The 22,903-nt window shown below is 43.6% G+C and overlaps 1 protein-coding gene across 3 annotated transcripts in view; it reads right to left on the minus strand.

Annotated features, from left to right (window-relative positions):
* The window catches only part of HIBCH (3-hydroxyisobutyryl-CoA hydrolase), a 66,584-nt gene that overhangs the window by 41,276 nt on the left and 2,405 nt on the right, over nucleotides 1-22,903 (minus strand). For 2 of the 3 annotated variants that reach the window (XM_084778374.1, XM_084778373.1), the window contains exons 2-6: nucleotides 17,993-18,035; nucleotides 13,468-13,605; nucleotides 11,773-11,857; nucleotides 6,159-6,239; nucleotides 2,591-2,643 (exon numbers count right to left, since the gene is read on the minus strand). In XM_084778374.1, the coding sequence (XP_084634500.1) occupies nucleotides 2,591-2,643; nucleotides 6,159-6,239; nucleotides 11,773-11,857; nucleotides 13,468-13,605; nucleotides 17,993-18,035 (400 nt within the window). The remainder of the gene's footprint in view (nucleotides 1-2,590; nucleotides 2,644-6,158; nucleotides 6,240-11,772; nucleotides 11,858-13,467; nucleotides 13,606-17,992; nucleotides 18,036-22,903) is intronic. The other variant, XM_084778375.1, reaches the window with a different exon arrangement.

Here is a 22,903-nt window from a genome sequence, read left to right on the forward strand (position 1 = left end):
CAACATGACTAAAGCTCTCTAACCCTTCACACACACACTGGAGCCCATACTTTTGCCCTGGAACACAGTAACAAAGCCTTCCTGACATAAACTTAAAAACTTAATTTTCCATATTTGATCATATAGTAACCCTTCTAAGGTCTAAACTGGGATCTCTGTAACAAAAGGCAGATGAGAAAAATGTGGTGGCCTGGGAGCAGTCAGAAATCTTCAAGATGTGGCTCGTGTAGCCTCTGACTAACGATGTGGTGGAAGCCAGACATGGGCATCTGACCAGAACATGTTAACAACAGTGGAGTTTGCTTTACAGGTTAAAGTTGTCACCTCCTTGGTCAGAATTTCTGGTGACTGAGTCATCCTCATCTTCCTGGTATACAGTAAACATACTACTTTGCTGAAAAAAGATTGCTCAGATTTCTGCTGTCTCTAACGACAATTTGCACAGTCGAATGGCCCTCATGAGCAAGCGCATCTGGTCTCCTACAACCACAAAGCCTTCGTAGTCTTATCTTAGAGACACCTCGAGAAATATAAAAACAGCACCAGACTTTGCTGGTGACTCAAGCTGTCTTGAAGGAGCCAATATTACTACTGTAAAGGTTCTAGATTCAGAAATTCTGTTCAGTTGAAAGGAAAAGTAGGACTGGTACCATATACATGGAATTCAGACTTAAGGATTTCCCTCTTTTCATATTTGTTTGAATTTTAACTCTTAGGCAGATTGCCTTTCTGTTACATACTACTTGAGAAAAATGAGATGCCAGAAGTTGAAAGGGCAAAAGAGACTTTTAAATGTTGTTTCTCAGTAAAAGTATGCACTTTTTCTTTCAGGCATCTATTCATAAATGTTTCTTTTCATGAATACCATAAAAGCAATATTTTTACATGATTTGGTTACCTGTATGAAGAACCTTTTAGTAATATTTATTTTTATTTTATTACATACTAAAATAAGAATTGGTAAAAGTTCAGAAATCTGAAATGTAATGGAATTTGGTCATTTCCTCTACAAAAGCGATCTTCTTTTTTGCATTGGATAACCAGAGTGAAACTGCCATTTTCCACGTTGGGAAAAAAATACTTCCTACAGCAAAGTGTGTGTGTGTGTGTGTGTGTGTGTGTGTGTGTGTGTGTGTGTGTGTGTGTGTCTGAGGGGAAGAGATCAAGGTCTATGGCGCCACCCTGTGGACTGCTACAATTCTTGACAAGTTGAAGTTATTGGAGGGGTGCTGAATTCTGATGCTTTTCCCTCTAAATATATCCTGTGAGATGTTGCATAAAAGAAAAAATTTGAAAGTTACCAGAAAGAATTGCCAAGAAATGCTTGGAAGTATTCACTGAACTTGCAGAAAATAAACAGAACTACAAAACGTTGTACGAGCAGGACTCAAAAATATATATATAGTTTGGAATTCATAAAGACTCTGAAAATCAGAGGAAGCTTTTAGAAGTATTGTGATATTACACATTTCCTGGGACGTGATGGTTTACCTCAGGGACTACTGCACCACAATGAAGGAAAACCAGAAGCATTTCCATTGCTTCACGACTGAGACCAAGGACCAAGTGACTAACTTGGCCTTTGTGGAACGTCTCTGAAAGCGATCTTAGAAGTGATCTATACGATTGAAAGCACATTGTGTGCAACAGCTGGAGGAATCTGAGGGTACAACTGAGTGTCAGTGACCAAAGAAGGACGGAAACTTCCATAAGATGGAGGGGGAAAAAAACAGGAAAAGAAAAGGTCAAAGTTTGAAAACCTCTGCAAAATTATGAAGGCTATCTTGGATAAAAAGTTGAAAAGGTAAAATGTCAAACCAATTGGTGACATACCCATGCTGTATTGTCACAAGCACAGACGCGGAGAGAATCAAGAGAGCTCAAGCCCTCAGAAACAACTCCACATGGGTTACCTGGCAGCAAAGGAACACCTGGAGATAAACCCTGACCACGCCACCACTGAAACCCTACAGTGAAAGGCAGAGGCTGGCAAGCATAGCTGAAGACTGACAAACAAGGCTGACCTCTGACCTTCACTCACGCACTATGCCACATGCATGTCCATATATTTTCATATTCTGTCCCTGTACACCACACAGATACACACAGACACAGAGAGACACACACAAATATGAATAAGTTTTTAAGAATACAATCAGTTTCTGTTGCTTAAGAAAGTTTACTGGGCAGGAGAAATGGATCAGTGGTTAAGAACACTGGCTGCTCTTCCACAGGTCCTGAGTTCAATTCCGAGTAACCACATCATGGCTCACAACCATCTATAATGTGATATGATGCCCTCTTCTGGCATGCAGGTGTACATGCAGATAAAACATTCATATACATTAAATAAATAAATAAATAATAAAAAGAAAAAAAAGTTTGCTAACTACAAAGGTTAAAACAGATTATGGTATAATTAAGACCATAAAATATTCTTTTGTTTTAGAGTCTAAAGTGCTCCAACACATTTTTACATCCCAAATTTCTCAACATCCAAAATTGAAATAAGCTGTATTGTATGAAATAATCATTACCTGATTTTAATACAACTCGTTCATACAATGGCAATAATAGACGGTCCACTTACCCCACCCATTGTGATTCCATCAATAAGGGCAACATATGGTTTCTGACAACAAGCTAAAAGAAGAGAGCTTTAGTTAGAATATCTAAAACATATCCACTTTCCAAAATTCACATTGTGTGTTCTCTAGTTTCCCTAGGAAATGTGTAAAGAAATATCAAAAAGATTATTGCTGCGTTTGTAATATACAGGATTTTAAAATATCAACTCTTATATGATCACAAAAAATATTATTTAACAACTCAGTCTTGATTCAGAAACAAATGAAAGTTTTGTATTATTTGGCAACTAAGAAAATTAATCAACATCTACCTTATGAGCCACATACCCAGCTATGCTTTAAAAAGCGTATCTGCTTTCTATACAAGGACAGCATCTGGATACACTCAGAGAAGCACACTGTGACAGAACAGACACGCAGCGGGGGTCACACAACCCGAATCCTAGTCTCACCCTTATTATTAAGTGAAGAAGCAATTTAGCAGGCATTGAGTGATAAGCATATGAGTTATATATGGCAGAGGCACATGTCAGAGAAGTTATATCATACATAAAAGTGTTTTCACCTATAAAATAATGTATGTCCTCAAATATCTCTCTGTGTTTGAAAATTCCATTAATTACCTACAGTTTTACTGTTTCTATTTCCCTTTTTAGGTTTTCGTCTCAGAGAGTGTACATAGCATAATAAAAACATAAATGACAGGGCTTTTGTCACACCTTACTGTCAACACTACCCTCGATGAAGGCCAAGATAGACCTGTATTCTGACCATCTGGAAATTCCCAACATATTCACATTACACTAATAAATTATAATTCCACAAAGACTCATGGAAGGGAGACTACTAAAGAGGTCAGTTCTCCCCGGTTTAGTGTGGACCAAGTCACTGTCTTTCCACAGGTGCTGACTGGCTATATTCACCCGTTTTCTCATAGTCATTCATTCCTGTATATGCTCTCTCCTTCCTTGTGTCTGCCTGCTTCTGCCTGCTGCCTGCTGCCTGTCTGCTGTCTGCTGCCTGCCTGCTGCTGCCTGTCTGCTGCCTGCTGCCTGTCTGCTGCTGCCTGTCTGCTGCCTGCTGCTGCCTGCTGCCTGCCTGCTGCTGCCTGTCTGCTGCCTGCTGCCTGCCTGTCTGCTGCCTGCCTGCTTCTGCCTGCTGCCTGCCTGCTGCCTGCCGCCTGCTGCTGCTGCTGCTGCCTGTCTGCTGGTGCCTGTCTGCCTGCTGCCTGCCTGCTGCTGCCTGCTGCCTGCTGCCTGTCTGCTGTCTGCCTGCTGCTGCTGCCTGCTGCCTGTCTGCTGCTGCCTGCCTGCTGCTGCCTGTCTGCTGCCTGCTGCCTGCCTGCTTCTGCCTGCTGCCTGCCTGCTGCTGCCTGTCTGCTGCCTGCTGCCTGCCTGCTGCCTGTCTGCTGCTGCCTGTCTGCTGCCTGCTGCCTGCCTGCTGCTGCCTGCCTGCTGCTGCCTGTCTGCTGCCTGCTGCCTGCCTGTCTGCTGCCTGCTGCTGCCTGTCTGCTGCCTGCTGCCTGCCTGCTGCCTGCCGCCTGCTGCCTGCCGCCTGTCTGCTGTCTGCCTGCTGCTGCCTACTGCCTGTCTGCTGCTGCCTGCCTGCTGCTGCCTGCTCCTGCCTGCCTGCCTGCTGCCTGCCTGCTGCTGCCTGTGGCCTGCTGCCGCCTGCCTGCTGCTTGCCTGCCTGCTGCTGCCTGCCTGCCTGCTATCTGCCTGCCTGCCTGCGGCCTGCTGCTTGCCTCCTGCCTGCCTGCCTGCCTGCCTCCTGCCTGCCTGCTGCTGCCTGCCTCCTGCCTGCTGCCTGCCTGCCTGCTGCCTGCCTGCTGCTGCCTGTCTGCCTGCTGCCTGCCTGCTGCCTGTCTGACTGCTGCTGCCTGCCTGCCTGCTGTCTGCTCCTGCCTGCCTGCCTGCCTGCTGCCTGCTCCTGCCTGCCTGCCTGCTGCTGCCTGCCTGCTGCTGCCTGTCTGCCTGCTGCCTCCTGCCTGCCTGCCTGCTATCTGCCTGCCTGCTGCCTGTCTGCCTGCTGCTGCCTGCCTGCTGCTGCCTGCCTGCTGCTGCCTACCTGCTGCTGCCTACCTGCTGCTGCCTGCCTGCTGCTGCCTGCCTGCTGCTGCCTACCTGCTGCTGCCTACCTGCTGCTGCCTGCTGCCTGCTGCCTGCTGCCTGCCTGCTGCCTGCTGACTGCCTGCTGCTGCCTGCCTGCTGCTGCCTACCTGCTGCTGCCTGCTGCCTGCCTGCCTGCTCCTGCCTGCCTGCCTGCCTGCCTGCTGCTGCCTGCCTGCTGCTGCCTGCTGCCTGCCTGCCTGCCTGCTGCCTGCCTGCCATCTCAAGCCTAGGGATTGAACCTGATGCCTCTGGGTTACATACTCCCTCTATAGAAAATGTTTATATAACTAGACAAAACAATTCTTAGGTTAAAAGAGAAAAGTCCAAGGAGAGTTAAGACAGAAGGTGTGGACAAGAAAAGTCTTCTAGTTTCAGGAAATTTTGGAAACAAAGTGAAATTGTATAACAAATCCATTCCATATTTATTTCTAAATAAGTTTTAATGACTAGAGTACATTATACAAGGGTACAACCATCTCTTTCAGTAAACAGCAGAAATTCCCTCATATGTATAAACACAGAAGAGACAGTGTTAGCTAGACTAACAATACTGGACAGCACAGAAGCACGAGGGTCAGCAGCCTCAATAGTGAACTGTGACCAGAACTGTGGCTTTTGCAAGTTGGATGCATTGAATGGCTTGTTTTCAGCTTAGCTAGGGCTTATTTGGACCAACTCCCTTCATAAGTCAAGGAAGGTTAGTATACTGTTCTATAAACTGATTTTAATAACAGTGTTGTTAGGCTTCTAAAAACCATTGAACATTTATGACATTAAACTAAAAATTTTAACTTCACAAAGTTTCATCGTGGAAAGATTCCTATCACTTCTCCCCATTAGTGCACAACAAGCCCTGTGCTGTTAAAATCAATTTAAAGTACGGTCTAGAAGAATACACTCTATATTAATGATGGCAGGAGCTTCTGGTTAAAGAAATCAACCCCACTAAGGAAAACCACAGGTGGGGCTGAACTGTAACTTTAATGTGTATTGTTCTCATAACATAATGAAAAATGAGAACATTGCTGCTGTGCCTACACTTATGGATACAAATGTTGTACTAAATGAATTTTTCAGAACATGTCTAACTAAAGTAAATGCTACTTCACTTCCACAGAAACCTAAACTCTGACTCTAATGAAATTTCTACTCCACAGTGCCCAGAGAAACACAAAATGGTACTTTAGTTTATTTTATTTATATACCTGGGAACCAACTTTTCTGGTCTTCTCAGAAAGCTAACTAAATGATCAGAATCCATACTTTCACACTGACTTTATAAAAATAGTTTAGAAATATTAAAACTATTGTATAACAAGCGGACCAATGTTATCTGTGTGACCAACAAGTAATAATGAACGTTTCCATAAGGTGTGCCTATTGGATTCACTGTAACACATACAGCGCTATCTCATCTCCTCACTCTGCGTTCGAAGCCCAGAGCAGATCGCACACATACCAATGGCATTGTTCAGGATATACTCTTCTCTGAATAAAACTTGAGTCAAATCCTGTCTTGCTCTTTTGGCTTCGGAGAGTGCTATGGAAGGAAAGAAAGAGAAGAAACTGAAGGAAAGCGCAATTGCAAATCATAAAGATGGCCTCTAGTCAATACAGTCAAAGATGTTAAAAACAACCTGTAATTATTCAGTGCTGAATGGAGGGAACTTTCAGATGGCTATAATGTTTGCGGTCACCCATGCAGGTTACACGTTACCCTTTATCAAAGACCCACAGTCCAATGTGAAAACTTCAAAGCAAAACTTACTGTGAATTAATACACACACACACACACACACACACACACACGAGAGAGAGAGAGAGAGAGAGAGAGAGAGAGAGAGAGAGAGAGAGAGAGAGAGAGAGAGAGAGAGAGAGAGAGAGAGAGATTTTCACCCACAGTTCCTTGTTCAACAAAGGTTACAGATACCAAACTTCTCTCTCCAAAACAGGTCCCAGTCTCTATTCGTCTCCCTCACACCACTTGACCTGGATACCTCAGAGGAAGAAATGGGCAGAGAGAGCAACAAAGGTTTGGATACACAGGCCTTGCTGGGTTTCCCCGCTTGGTCGATTAGCTCAGACCTATCCACCCATCATATTTCTGCATATTCCTCCATGTGTGACTTCTGCTTATATACTGAAGTCTACAGAAAAACCCAAAGGCTGCAGAACAGTTACAGATAATTTATTGAGAAAAATATACCCTGAACAATGTCACTGGTGTATGTGTGTGCTTCCTGCTGAGCTCTGAAATTTGAGGACATTCAATAGACCAACATGAAGAATTTCCACACCGCCAAAAAGGGCCTGAAATTTCCACAGCCATTTCTCCATACCTGTCCATCCCTGTATCACTTAAAAGGAGACAGTACATGTGTCACCCCAAATTCTGTGGGCCACTGTAACATATTAACTGACCCAGACTTATATCCAGACACCAAAATCCACAGGCATCCCGTTTCTTGGAGGAGATGGCACCCTAAGCACCGTGAGTCTCCTCTAGGTGACCTGTAACACCTAATGTAAATTGCTGCCACGTGGTGTCAAAGGCATAATGAGAAGACACAAAGGTTGTTGGTACAAACATAATTTCCCCCAAATATTTCCCATCTAAATGAATTAAAATGTACATATAATAAGTTTGTTTTGATAAATTATATTCACCTTTAATTTTTTAAAAATTTAATTTATTATAACTTATTCAAATTACATCCCAATTGTTATCCTCTTGCTTGTATCTTCACATTTCCACCCTCCCTCCCTCTTTCCCCCTATTCCCCTCCCATAGGCACTCTGACAGAAGGGGACCTCCTCCCCGACCATATGACCACAGCCTATTAGGTCTCATCCAGATAGCCTACTTCCCCTTCATCTGAGTGCCACCAGGCCTCCCCACCAAGGGGAAGTGATCAAACTAGGGCACCGGAGTTCAGGTCAGAGGCAGTCTCCATTCTCCCCAAAACCATGGAGAATGAGCTGTCCATTGGCTAGATCTGCACAAGGGGGTCTAGGTTCACTGCATGCATTGTCCTTAGTTGGTAAATCAGTTTATGCAGGGCCCCCTGGATCCAGATCCACCAGTCTTGATGGTCTTCTTGTGGAGCTTCTGAACCTTCTGGGTCCTTCCATCCCCCCACTCTCCCATACTACTCTCCCCCAGCATCCAGCAGCAAGTCCCAGCATCTGTCCCAATCCCCTGTGGATGGAGTCTACCCGAGGACATCTATGTTGGGCTAATATCCACTTATAAGTGAGTATACAACATACATGTATTTCTGGAGCTGGGTTACCTCACTCAGGATGATCTTTCTGGTTTCATCCATTTGCCTGCAAGATTTCCTTGCTTCTAATACCTGAGTAGTATTCCATTGTGTAAATGTACCACAATTTCTTTATCTATTCTTCAGTTGAAGGACATCTAGGTTATTTCCAGATTCTGGTTATTAGAAATAAGGCTGCTATGAACATAGTTGAGCAAATGTCCTGTAGCATGGTGGAGCATCTTTTGGGTATATACCCAGGAGTGGTATAGCTGGGTCTTGAGGTACATCTATTCCCAATTTTCTGAGAAAGCACAAGATTGATTTCCAATGTGGTTGTATGAGTTTGTGTTCCCACCAGCAATAGAGGAGTGCGCCCCTTTCTCCACATCCTCTTCAGTATGTGCTGTCACTTGAGTTTTTGATCTTGGCTATTTTGACGAGTGTAAGATGGACTCTAAGAGTCATTTTGATTTGCATTTCCCTGATGACTAAGGACACTGATATTCCTCTGATGAGAATTCTCTGTTTAGCTCTGTACCCAATTTTTTAATTGGGTTATTTGGTTTGTTGGTGATTAATTTCTTGAGTTCTTTATATATTTTGGATATTAGTTCTTTGTCAGATGTAGGGTTGGTGAAGATCTTTCCCAGTCTGTGGGCAGTTGCTTTGTTCTATTGACAGTGTTCTTTGCTTTACAGAAGCTTTTCAGTTTCATTAGGTCCCATTTATTAATTGTTGATCTTAGAGCTGGAGCTGTTGGTGTTCTGTTCAGGAAGTTGTTTCCTGTGCCAATGAGTTCGAGGCTTATTGCCACATTTTCTTCTAACAGATTTAGTGTGTCTGGTTTTATGTTGATGTCTTTAATCCACTTGGATATTAGTTTTGTGCAGAATGATAAATAAGGGTCTATTTGCATTTTTCTACATGTAGACATCCAGTTAGACCAGCACCTTTTATTGAAGAAGCTATCTTTTTTTCCATTGTATAGTTTTGGCTTGTCAAAAATCACATGTCCATAGGTGTGTGGGTTTATTTCTGGGTCTTCAATTTGATTCCACTGATCAAGCAGCCTATCTCTATGCCAGTACCATGCCATTTTTATTACTGCTGCTTTATAGTACAGCTTGAGATACAAGATGGAGATCCTCCAGAAGATCTTTTATTGTACAGGATTCTTTTAGCTATGCTGGTTTATATATATATATATATATATATATATAAAGTTGAGAATTGATCTTCAAGGCCTGTAAAGAATTGTGCAGGTATTTCAATAGGGATTGTAATGAATCTGTAGATTGCTTTTGGTAAGATGGTAAAGATGGCCATTGTTACTCTGTTGATCCTCCCGATCCATGAGCATGGGAGATCTTTCCATCTTCTGATATCTTCTTCAGTTTCCTTCTTTAGAGACTTTAGGTTTTTCTCATACAGTTTTTTGAGGTCTTGCTTGGTTAGAGTTCCAGTAAGAAATTTTATATTACTTGTGGCTATTGTGAAGTATGTAGTTTCCCTAATTTCTTTCTCAACACATGTTATTTATATACAGGAGGGCTACTGATTTTTTTAAATTAATCTTGCATCTAGCCATTTTGCTGAAGGTGTTTATCAGCTGTAGGAGTTCCTTGGTGGAATTTGGGGTCACTTATATATACTATCATATCATATCATCTGCGAGTAGTGATACTTTGACTTCCTCCTTTTCTATGTGGATCCTCTTAATCTCCTACATTGAAGAGATATGTAGAAAATGGGCAGTCTTGTCTAGTTTCGGATTTTAGTGGAATTTCTTTGCATTTCTCTCCATTTAATTTGATATTGGCTATTAGCTTGCTTTATTATGTTTAGGTATGTGCCTTGTATCCCTGATCTCTCCAAAATGCTTTGTCTGCAACTAAGGAGATGATCGTGTGGTTTTTTTCCTTTCAGTTTGTTTATGTGATGGATTACATTGATAGATTTCTGTGTGGTAAACTATGCCTACATGATTAGGATGAAGTCTACTTGATCATGGTGAATGGGATTTTTAATGTATCTTTGGATTCTGTTTGTATTTTATTGAGCATTTTTGTGTCAATGTTCTTAAGAGAAATTGGTCTCAAATTCTCTTTCTTTGTTGGGTTTTTGTGAGGTTTAGGTATCAAGGTGATTGTGGCCTCATTGAATTGAGTTTGGTGATGTTCCTTCCATTTCTATTTTGTGGAGTAGTTTGAAGAGTATCATAATTAGCTCTTCTTTGAAGGTCTGGAAGAATTCTGTACGGAAATGATCTGGCCCTGGGACTTTTTGGTTGGGAGACTTTTGATGACTGTTTCTATTTCCACATGAGAAATAGGACTATTTAATTTGTTTACTTGATCTTGATTCAACTTTGGCAGGTGGAATCTATCAAGAAAATTGTCCATTTCATTAGATTTTCAAATTTTGTGACATATAGGCTTTTGAAGTAAGACCTAATGATTCTTTGGATTTTTTCAGTGTTTTTTGTTATGTCTCCCTTTTCATTTCTGATTTTGTTGTTTTAGATAGTGCTTCTCTGCCGTTTAGTTAGTTTCTTCCATCTCTTGTATTCCGTTAGTGCACTAGGCTTTCCCATGTTGAGACTGACAAGATCGCAGCCCCACTCTAAAGAAAAGTCAGTCCCAGGGAGTAATGAAGAATATTTTTACAATATACATGGCACACTACAAGATAGAGCACAGGCATGCTTGATACCCTGGGCTTGATCTCCAGTGTAAATTTTTATGTGCACACACACACACACACACACACACACACACACACACACACACACCACATGCAGGCACAGGTACATACAGAAAGTTTCACAAACACACACATACACACAATCACGACATACAAGAACATACACATATGCATGCACACATATATTATATCACAGACATATGTACTTCCAGCACTCAAATACACAGTCATAAACACCTAGGCATGCATGCAAACACATATAGGCACATGAGCATGCAAAGATACAGATAAATACACAGAAATTCACGGTGTGAGCAAAACTACAATTCAGTTAATGCATCACTTAAAGCAATTAAGGTGTCCATTACCAGACATTTTAAATTTCAGCTCCTTTAAACTGAGTGAACTTGGTCCTGGATCTAGATTTTTTTTCCCCCTTCCTATTCATAATGCAATGGTTTGTATAAACTTGAAAATTTGGTGAATAAATCAACCCAAAAGTTGTCTTTTACTAATAAAACAAATGTGTAAAACCAGAATACAGGGGGAAATCCCTGAGCCCAACCAATTCCATAAGAAGCAACACAAACTGTAAAAATGCTTTTCAGCAGGGACAACCAACAGTGACAGCAACAAGTTCCTAACTCTCATCATGAGGAACTTTAATAGTTAAATACACAGTTGCTGAACTGAGCAACAGTAAAAGGAAGGTGTCCATTTGTGTACGTTTAAACATGCAACAGTATTACACAGTAGATGTAACCCTAACCGCTCACAGCAGGGCTTGCTCTGGGTTGTGAGAGGTGGGGAAGTGATGGAAGTGAGCACATGGCAGGTTTCCTTCACATGGCAGAGATGGTGCTGATGCTGGGAGCAGGCACAAGAGGAAAACAAAATATCTCAACTTCTCAGCACTGTACACGTGTAGTAAAATAAAATCTCCACTAGAAAGGTAACAAATGCTCTATAGTTTTTTTTTAACTTTTAAAGAATTATTAACATACACCAAACAATTCTAAAAAGCAAATCAAATAAAAGTTATCTCAAGCACTTTCTAATACATAAATAGTTCTAGCAAGGGATGGTTTGCAGCAGGCATTTTACCTCTGATGTCCCCTCCAGCACAGAAGGCCTTTCCTCCGGCTCCCTTTATGATGATCAGGAATGTGTCAGGGTCTTGTTCCCACTTCTACCCAAACAGAAAAGAGGATGACAGCTTTCAAGAGCACAGTAAATACAAACTCATTTAAAATACATCCATATCTATGTGTGCATATATGTGCCCTTCACAAACACATCAGAGGAATGGGTCCCACCCATTTCGTTTCATTTTCTAAGTCCATGTCTTACTTGAAATCTCTGTCAAAGCTTTATGATTAAGGTAAATACATGCCTACTGGCACAGTGCCATATACATGGATCTAGGAAGCAGATCCACCCAAAGAGCTCTGGCATGTGCTGCACCAATAACCTTTTCCCCAGGGCAAGATAGGGCTCAGTTATAGCCCCTCCCCCCCAAAAATAATAATAATAATAAAAAAAAATTATACAGGCAAGTTTTCCAAGTTTTTAAGGTATGTGGGTGGTGAGTGTTTCGTGAAGTCAGGTTATAACACCAGCACAATGTGAGTGTGGGGTACACACCGGTGGCAGAGTGCTTGCTTTATAACGAGACTATGAGAGATTGCCGTTCTCATTTCCTCACAGCTGAAGGAAGATGGAAATCAACATGCCCAGCCCTCAGAGTTAACAGACAGAAAGCCAAGTTTTGAATACATGCCTGACTTAGAACCCTATTCTAATGTCCCACGCACTTCGCTTTAAAAGCCTATCTAAGGATGTAAGGATAGCTACAAAACATCACGGAAGAGAGGCTGGAGTGAGGCTCAGAAGAATACTTGATTGGCTGGCACTGGCAGAGGAGGGGGAAAGGCCGTCAAGCAGCAGAGGGAGGTGAAGCTGGCCAAGCAAATCCAAACAGCTGTCTCATAGGGCATGGAGGTGCACACCTCCAGTCCCAGTAAGGAGGAGGCACAGCAGGAAGATTATAAGTGTGAGGCCAACTGGGCTGCCTAAAAAACTGAAGATTTGCCTAAAAAACTGAAGAACAAAGTTGTCTCAAACCAAAAGGCTGCCATGTAGAAGCAGGTTAGACTGTGCATGTTAGGTCTCAAGCCCAGGACAAATGGCTAAGGTCCCCATTCGACATATCAAAGAGGACTCAGCCACCAGGTTCTCCCAGCATCCAGGGCTGGCATACCCCACCGGCTACCCTAAACAACTTCTGCCCAGGCTCAGACTTGCCCTCCCCCGCTGTCCCTTCCTATATAATCTAGCCATTTTGGTTACTCCGCCCTTTTCTGTCTCCCCTTTACTCTGCTGGCCTCCTGGCTCTCCCCTCTCCTCCGCGACCTGGCTCAGGGTCAGTTTCACTCTGAACTCTCCCAGACTCTTCTGGCAACGCTCTCCCATTTATCTACAATAAACCTCCTCCTGCACCATACCTAGGAGCAGCCATGTCTTTCCTTATTTCTTTTTTTCATTCAGAACACTGATGCTCTAAGAGCAGTCAGCATCACTGTTTAAACTGGTCAGTGAAATGAAGAGTGGCAGAACACCCGGAAGAAACATGAAAAAAGAGCTTTGTGAAGTAGAAAGCTTTGCGAAGTGTCTCCTATGACAGTGAGTGGGAAAGGCTCCACAGGAAGAAATCACATAATCCTATGATCAAGTTGCAGGTACGCTCTCCGACAGTGTACTTCCGACGGATAAACACGGCGCTTCCGGACTATCACGGACCTTCAGCTGTGGATAGATCTGCCGGATCATGTTCAGAGAGAGTGCGTTAAGGGCCTTGGGTCTGTTCAGCGTTATGACCCCTGCACAGCCTCTCCTCTCCAGCAGCACTTCCGAAGCCTCTGTGTGTGTGGACATTCTCTGGGAGAACAAAGAGTAACATAATTAAGTTTCACCATAAGTGCACTGCAGAGCACATACCAACTGCGCATCTTTCAAGCAATAAATAGAGGAATGGCTACCTAGGAACGCCTAACAAAGGTGATTATGCAGATGGAGCCCCACGCAAACCATGCACGCCTCCTCCATTTTTATTATTTTATTTCTAAGTGGCTGAATCAACTAATGTAAAATACAGCCTCTTCCTTCAGCTCCCTAGACTATGAAATACTCTTGAGTCTGGTAGTGTGTTACTACATTTCAAATTCTACATTAGGTGTATAGAAAATGGGGAGGACAAATCATCTTAATATATAGTAGCTATTGATAACTTGGAAAAAGTAGCATCTGAGCTGGGACACATAAGAAAAAGAGAGGTGAGAAGTACTGGCCATGAACAATGAACATCTGAAAATGCTGAGATGCTAAATGTGAATGCAACAAAAGCTGACACGAAAATGAGCAATGGGACTACAGACAGACAAGCAGCAAGGACAGGTCACAAAGCTTCCGATTTGCATGTTCTGTGCTGGAAATATGCTGTCTAAACACTGGCTTGGCGGGTCACCCAGGACCACTCTGCCACTGCTCATGTAACCACGATACTGGCAAAGCTGTCTTCCATCCAAAGGGCTGTACTGTAGGAGCAGATTAGACTGGTACACGGATGCTCTAAGAGCAGTCAGCATCACTGTTTAAAAAGGTCCATGAGACTGAAAGTGGCAGGATGCAAAAGGAAACATGAAAAATAAGAGCTATGTGAAGCAACCACAGTGCTGGTAGGAAACACGAGTTTAACTAAATTGCGACATCATAGGACTTGGACACACACAGCTGCCACGGCTCACAGCACCACCACCCATAACACCTTGCTGTGGGAAAGATTAAGCTTTGTCACAGGTGGAAGCAATCTTGGCAGGCTTTACCCTTGGGGCACACCATGAATACCTTGTGACAGACTGTTTGGAGCCTTCCTGGGCTTGGAATTCAGGAAGCCTACCTGGGAACCCCACAGTGGCTATTGTTTTCCTAATTGACCCTCGAAGGGAGAAGGAGACCACCCTTTGTATGTGACTGGGAAGGTGAGGGGAAGACAAAACAACAGGTTGAGGCGAGGAGAGCGCACGGAGAGAGCAACCGGACCGGACCACCTCGAGGGACAGAGAGACACCTAAGGACCCGTCCCGTGGAACGGATACCGGAAGGTTCACTCTTCTGTCCCTTTAACCTTTTTTTCCTTCTTGTGTATGCTAGTTGGGTTGTATAATAAAGTTTAATTGTTAAGAAACAGAGCCAACACCTTGCCTTATCTATGGACAAGACTTTAAACTTCACACAATCCATAAATGAAGCTGTGTGAGGAGATTTCTGAGACCTTGTGTGAAAACTCCAAGTAAACACGAATCCTGTCATCTCTTTCTCCATAACTTGGCTGTTCTTGGAATGTGCTTCTGTGCCCATTTCACACAATGACAGGAGTGGGTTTTACCTTCGATTAGCCATCCTCTTACCCATTATTATCCAGAATGATGTTTCCAAGCATACATTTCCTCTTGATTGTATACACCCTGAACTCAAGTGAACTTTGCTCACATAACCTTGCTTAATCCTTAGAATGACCTCAGAATATAAATTGTCTGATGCCCTGGATACAGGTGGCTAGTTTTAGGCTCCACTCTCCCAGGTTCACGCCACCAAATAGAGTGGCAACACATGGGACTAGTGTATAGTGTAAGCCTGGAAGTCAGAGGGGCTAGAGAGATGGCTCAGTGGTTAGCAGTGTGGACTGTTCTTGCACAGGATCCAAGTTCTGCTCCCAACATCCACGACAGGCTGCTCATAGCTGCCAGCTCCAGGGGAATCCGCTGGGTGGGCTCCTGCACTCAGACACACACCCACATACACACACTCACACAAAGACATAATTAAAAATAGTAAAAATGAATACTAAACATATATACTTAAACTGCAAGTCAGTTTAAATTTTAAAATTGTAGCTCAGTGATGGAGCGTTTGTCTAACATGTGCAAACTCCTCAATTCAATTCTCAGGACCAAAAATAATTCAATACTCAGGACCACAAAATTTTAAAAATAAGTCAATTTAAATTTTTACCTGGAATATGACAATTAAAACCATACGGCAGGCTGGAGAAATGGCTCAGTGGTTAGGAGCTTCATCTGCTTTTCCAGAGATCCTGAGTTCAATTCCCAGCAGCCACATAGTGGCTCACAACCACCTATTTTGGGATCTGATGTCCTCTTCTGTCATGTAGGTGTATGTGCAGATAGAGTACTCATACATATAAAATAAATAAATCCTTTTTTAAAAACCATATAACAAACATATACCTACTATCTGATAAAATCTAGATAACTACATTTTTAAAAATTATTATAATTTATTCAGATTACATCCTGACTGTCATCCCATCACTTGTATCTTCCCATTGCCACCCTCCTCTCTTCCGCCCTAGTCCCCTCCCCTAGACCTCTGACAGAAGGGGACCTCCTACCCCATCACATGACTAGAGTCTATGAGGTCTCATCCAGATAGCCTGCTTCCCCTTCCTCTGTGTGCCTGCCGGGCCTTCCCACCAAGGGGAAATGATCAAATTGGGGAGGGGAGAGGGGGCAGCAGAGTCCATGTCAGAGACAGTCCCTGCTTTCCACAAAGCCCTGGAGAATCAGCTGCCAAAAGCTAAATCTGAACAGGGTTCTAGGTTTACTGCATGCACTGTCCTTGGTTGGTGCAACAGTTTATGCAGGTCCCCCTGGGTCCAGTTCCGCCTGCCTTGATGGTCTCCTTGTGGGGCTCCTGAACCCTCTGGATCCTTCTATGGTCCCATTCTTCCGTACATTCTCAGCACTCTGCCCAGAGTCACACAGCAAGTCCCAGCACCTGTCCCAACCCTCCCTTGGATGGAGCCTCTCAGAGGACATCTATGTTGGGCTAATACCCACTTCTAAGTGTGTATATACCATGCATCTCTTTCTGGGACTGGGCTACCTCACTCGGGATGATTGTTTCTAGTTCCATCTGTTTAGACAACTACATTTTTAAAGTATTAAAGATGTTTACATTTTCCTTTGTAAAATCATGTGTATTTAATTGTTAGGACAATTCATTATTAGGGAAAAAAACAAAAAATGATATGCACTTAGAAGAGCTTTAAGAAAGCTATTTGAACAATAGAGAAGTATGCATCCTTTTAATTTAAATTTCTCATCAGAAAAATTCAGTTAACAAGATTATCTCTGTAATAAGTGCACTCCTCAAGCAACTTGACAAAGATCAGAAACTCTGCTATCTTCTCAAGTCCAGTGTATGAATAAACACATACCATGGAAGCACAAACTATTACACAGTCAAGGAAAACAGTATGATGCTTTTTTTAAAAAGACAAGTTCCTTCCATGTCGCCCTCTGGCAGAGTCATGTGCAAGGATGAAGACAAAAGGAGCCGCAGCTATGCTCTGATCAGAGCTTGTCACAATGTGCACTTACCACAAGCTAAAAACAACAAAGCCTTCCTGAAGAGGCTTTAGAAGTACACATGAGAGCTATAGGCCTCCAGAAGGCTACAGTGAGAATTAACTGAGTTAATACATATATGGAGTACCCAGCATAGCACCTGTGTATTGTGCAGGTGGCTCGTTCATACTAAGGTATTCATCGGAATCTACAAAAGATACAAAACTGAATCAAAAATTACTTTGCTATAATCTGATAAACAATGAATGTTTAACTTTGCAAGGCACAATGGACATAATAACTGCTAAGGTACAAAGTCATTTATACACTATACACATTAGTGTTTTTAAGTATTAGTTTAAGATTTTAAATTTTTATTTTTTATGTATGGTGTCCATTCACCAAATTTACAGTGCCTACAGAGGGCACCAAGTACCCTAGAGCCGAAGTTACATACTGTTGTGAGCCACCATGTGAGTGCTGGGAACTGAACCTCAGTCCGCTGTGAGAGCAAGTCTCTTAGCCACTGCTGAGCCATTGTGCCAGCCCACATGCTACACTTTTAAAATTTAGTATTTCTTTAACATTTAGGGGTACTTCATGGTAAATACTAATCTCCTATCATATATATATATGATAGGATATTATATAAAGGGAAGCTACAAGAAACCAAACATTTGTCCAAGATTAAATTGCAGGCTCAGTATTTAAAACCAGGACAGTAGGATTTACCCACATTCGTTACACAGCCTTATAACAGTGTGTAGGAGGTGGCTGAGGACAGTGGTGAGGGGTCAAGGAAATCTGCCATCCCAGTAACCTCTATTTCCCTAATGGTGACACTTTTAAGTTATACTATAATCTAACAGTCCCAGAAAAACAAAGTTTAAACTTACCAGATGCTGCAGAATGACATTAGCTCTTCTCAATGAGCTGAACCTGAAACAAACATAGAGGAGCATGGTAACATGGGCAGTCACCCCATGATGCATGAGCATGGTAACATGGGCAGTCACACCGTGATGCACACGGGCAGTCACACCGTGATGCATGAACATGGTTACATGGGCAGTCACACTATGATGCACACGGGCAGTCACTCCATGATGCACACAGGCAGTCACATCGTGATGCACGAGCATGGTAACATGGGCAGTTACACCATGATGCACACGGGCAGTCACACCGTGATGCATGAGCATGGTAACACGAGCAGTCACTCCATGATGCACACGGGCAGTCACAACGTGATGCACGAGCATGGTAACACAAGCAGTCACACCATGATGCACACGGGCAGTCACACCATGATGCGCACAGGCAGTCACACCGTGATGCATGAACATGGTTACATGGGCAGTCACACTATGATGCACACGGGCAGTCACTCCATGATGCACACAGGCAGTCACACCATGATGCACGAGCATGGTAACATGGGCAGTTACACCATGATGCACACAGGCAGTCACACCGTGATGCACGAGCATGGTAACATGGGCAGTCACACTATGATGCACACGGGCAGTCACTCCATGATGCACACAGGCAGTCACACCATGATGCACACGGGCAGTCACACCGTGATACACGAGCATGGTAACACGAGCAGTCACTCCATGATGCACACGGGCAGTCACACCATGATGCACACAGGCAGTCACACCATGATGCACACAGGCAGTCACACCATGATGCACACGGGCAGTCACACCGTGATGCACGAGCATGGTAACACAAGCAGTCACTCCATGATGCACACGGGCAGTCACACCATGATGCGCACAGGCAGTCACACCGTGATGCATGAACATGGTTACATGGGCAGTCACACTATGATGCACACGGGCAGTCACTCCATGATGCACACAGGCAGTCGCACCATGATGCACGAGCATGGTAACATGGGCAGTTACACCATGATGCACACAGGCAGTCACACCGTGATGCACGAGCATGGTAACATGGGCAGTCACACTATGATGCACACGGGCAGTCACTCCATGATGCACACAGGCAGTCACACCATGATGCACACGGGCAGTCACACCATGATACACGAGCATGGTAACACGAGCAGTCACTCCATGATGCACACGGGCAGTCACACCATGATGCACACAGGCAGTCACACCATGATGCACACAGGCAGTCACTCCATGATGCACACGGGCAGTCACACCATGATGCACACAGGCAGTCACAACGTGATGCACGAGCATGGTAACATGGGCAGTCACCCCATGATGCACACAGGCAGTCACACCGTGATGCATGAACATGGTAACATGGGCAGTCACACCATGATGCACCCGGGCAGTCACACCGTGATGCATGAGCATGGTAACATGGGCAGTCACACCGTGATGCACACGGGCAGTCACACCGTGATGCACGAGCATGGTAACATGGGCAGTCACCCCATGATGCACACAGGCAGTCACACCGTGATGCACACGGGCAGTCACACCGTGATGCACGAGCATGGTAACATGGGCAGTCACACCATGATGCACACGGGCAGTCACACCGTGATGCACACGGGCAGTCACACCGTGATGCACGAGCATGGTAACATGGGCAGTCACACCGTGATGCCCAAACCACGAACCCGGAAAGCTTCTTCCAAAGGTTATTAGAACAAAACCTTGAAAAACACTGTTGACAGGCACAACAATGAAGTGATGCAACCATTTTAAAAGACTTTGGCAGTTTCTTCCAAAACTAAATACCCTCTTCCCATGTGTTTTAGGAACTTTCCTGGGGATGGAAACAAATGTCAATCCCCTACTTACAGGACACCGAAGATTAACCAAAGTAATCCCACTAAAGTGCAACCTGCGGAACCAATGACTGTACTGGGTTGCTTACAGAACATGTGTGAGGAGTTACTTACTGAGGTGTAGGTGACTGTAAAGCAGCCGTATCACCAGAGTATCTTGTCCCAATATTGATGTCAACTTTTCCACAGCTGCATAGATGGAGTCCCTGCTTCTATTAACCTTCCATGAGCTATACTCTCGGTCCCCTTCCAAGACCATAAGGTCATGTGCAATTAGAACAGAATTATATACAAGATGCTGGGAGGTGCAGGACAGAGAGGCTGGAATCTCAGGTGAGGGCCTACCAAATCTCCCAAACTCTCCACGGAAGACTGTCAACAGTCAACAGACCTAGGCTCAGTGTGTGTGTGAGGACAGGTGTGTGTGTGTGTGTGTGTGTGGATGAATGCAGGTGGGGGTGTGTGTGTATGCGGGTGTGAATGAGGGTGTGTGTGTATGTGTGTGTGTGCGCACACACGCGCAAGGGTGAGTGTGGGTGAGTGCGGGTGGATGTGTTGTGTGTGTGAGTGAGGGTATGTGGGGGGGTTCATGTGTGAGTGCAGGTGTGTGTATGAGTGTGTGTGTGTGTGTGAGAAAGAGAGTGCAGGTGTGTGAGTGTCAGTGTGTGTGAGTACAGGTGTGTGTGTGTGTGCATGTCTGACTGCTTACAAGAGATATATACCATAAAAAGAAATAAGCTACCTATACAAACATCCCATACACAGAACAATGAAAATTAAATAATGTGTGCTTCTAGGAAGCAAATCTAAAACAGCTAATACTGTGAGATTTCAAATGTAAAATATTTTGAAAATGGCAGAATTCTGAAATTCCCAGAAAAATAAACAGCTGTCAGGGATTTAGGAGGGGGAGAGAAATGAATGGTAGAGACATGTCCAAACTGATCTGTATAACACTGTACATGCCATTAGGTATTTATTAAAAAATTTGGCCCAAAATTTCAGTTTAATGTCCTGTAATCTAAAAATATTCCACAAATAGAAGTCTGAAATTTTAAATTGCATTTTGTTTGTTTATTTTGTGTACAAGGATGGGCAATCTACAATTTCTTTTTCTTTTTAATTTGATAAGGATGCAAACTATTACCGAGGTTATAGGTCTTATCTCCTTATTGCCTGTTAAGGAGGTCACATAACTTAGATCTCTCCCAGGGCTGTCCTAGAGTGTGTACTGTATTGCATCCTTATCAACCCTTACGCCCCAAGCCCCAATGAGAAGGGAAGTAAAGAAAAGTTAAGTGTACTAAATTCACCATTTTCTATATTAATCATGTATTTTCCATTTAGTGCCATCCATACTAAACTATTATCTATCTTAATAAATAATAATGGTACATTAATAATAAATAAATGGTACAGTATTGGCTCAATCCCTAGAACCTCAAACACATAAAATATGATATTTTAGAGTTCTGTCTCCAAATAATCCCAAACGTATCATCTCTTTCTTCTACTGCCTCCCTAGCTGCCCTGTGGCGGGCAGGAGAAGGGTGTGCCCATCTCAGCGAGGGCTCCAGTCCTTGCTTAGTTATGAAGCTTACTTAATCCCTGCAGGTGATGTGAAATTAGTATCTCAAAGTGTGGTTCCTGGACAAGATCCAGGCATGCACTGGGAACCTGCCTTGAAATGCAAATTATTTGCTCCACCAGTGACCTACTATAAAAGAAACTGAAGGCAGGACATGGAAATCCTGCTGGTGATACATGCTAAGGTGTAAAAACAACTGGGTTAGCTGGGCATGGTAGCACAAGCCTTTAGTGCCAGCACTGGGGAGACAGAGGCAGGTGGATCTCTGTGATTTGAGGCCAACCACGACTACAGAGTAAGTTACAGTGAGACTGTCACAAAACACAACCAACAACAAAACACTACCATCGTGGATAAACACTTCAGGAACTTTTTTTGCAATTACCCACTAACACAAGTACAAGCTTATAAAATTACACAACTCTATGTAACTGTTCAAGCAAAGTAGGTATAAAGGGCTTAGAGAGCCCCAGCAGCTGGCAGGCTAAGGAGGGCAGGACGCCCAATGAGCGTCTCAGGAAACAGGAACATGGTTTACTGAGCTGTAAAATGAAAACTCTGGAGAAGAAGAGGGCATCAAGCAAGGATAGGAAGGACACTGGCTGAAATACGATTTTTAGGTGGCGTCTGCTGTGGCATAAAACGAAAACATTCAACAGCCAATGCAGAAAAGATCCTGAAACTGAACAGAAGTGAAGACACATCAGGAGGTGACAGGAACAGACAACAACAGAGGTGACAGAACCTCTGCCTGTCTGTAAGAAATAAACACAAACACTGACGCTCAAAGGGGATTAAAAAGACCCCTAGCCTGGTTTGCAAATGTCTTTTGTTACTACTTTGTTCTTATTTGGTTAAGAGTTATTATAAAACCACATACATTTTTAAACATTTTTTAAAGATTTATTTATTTATACATCTGAGTGCTCTTTTTGCATGTTTGCTTGCATGACAGAAGAGGGTATCACATCCCATTACAGACGGTCCTGAGCTACTGTGTCGGTGCTGGGAATTGAACTCAGGACCTCTGGAAGAGCAGCCCGCGCTCTTAATTGCTGAGCCACCTCTCAACCTCCCCACAGACATTTTTTTTTAAATCAAGAGATTTTGCCTAAGCTGCAGTTTTCCACTTTTTCCAACAAACAAAACAAAATTTTAAAAAGCCACCCAAGAGTTGGGGGAATAGTGGGTCTACATTCTCCTAACAGCATCGACGCCAGAGCTGAGACGCTGCCTCTGGGGCAAAGAGCCTGCTCCTCACCCAACAGTCCTCCACTGGTCCCCACTGATGCTATGTAGTGACCCTTACTAAATGCTTCTCCTTGGTCTCTGTTTCAGTTTGTATCTCCTGGAGGGGGTGGGGTTGGTGGGGTTGGGGGTTGGTGGGGTTGGGGGTTGGTGGGGTTGGGGGTTGGGGGGTTGGGGGGGGAGGGCGGG

Source organism: Acomys minous (assembly GCF_964271855.1).
Source record: "Acomys minous genome assembly, chromosome: 4".
In the NCBI taxonomy this organism is placed as follows: Eukaryota; Metazoa; Chordata; class Mammalia; order Rodentia; family Muridae; genus Acomys; species Acomys minous.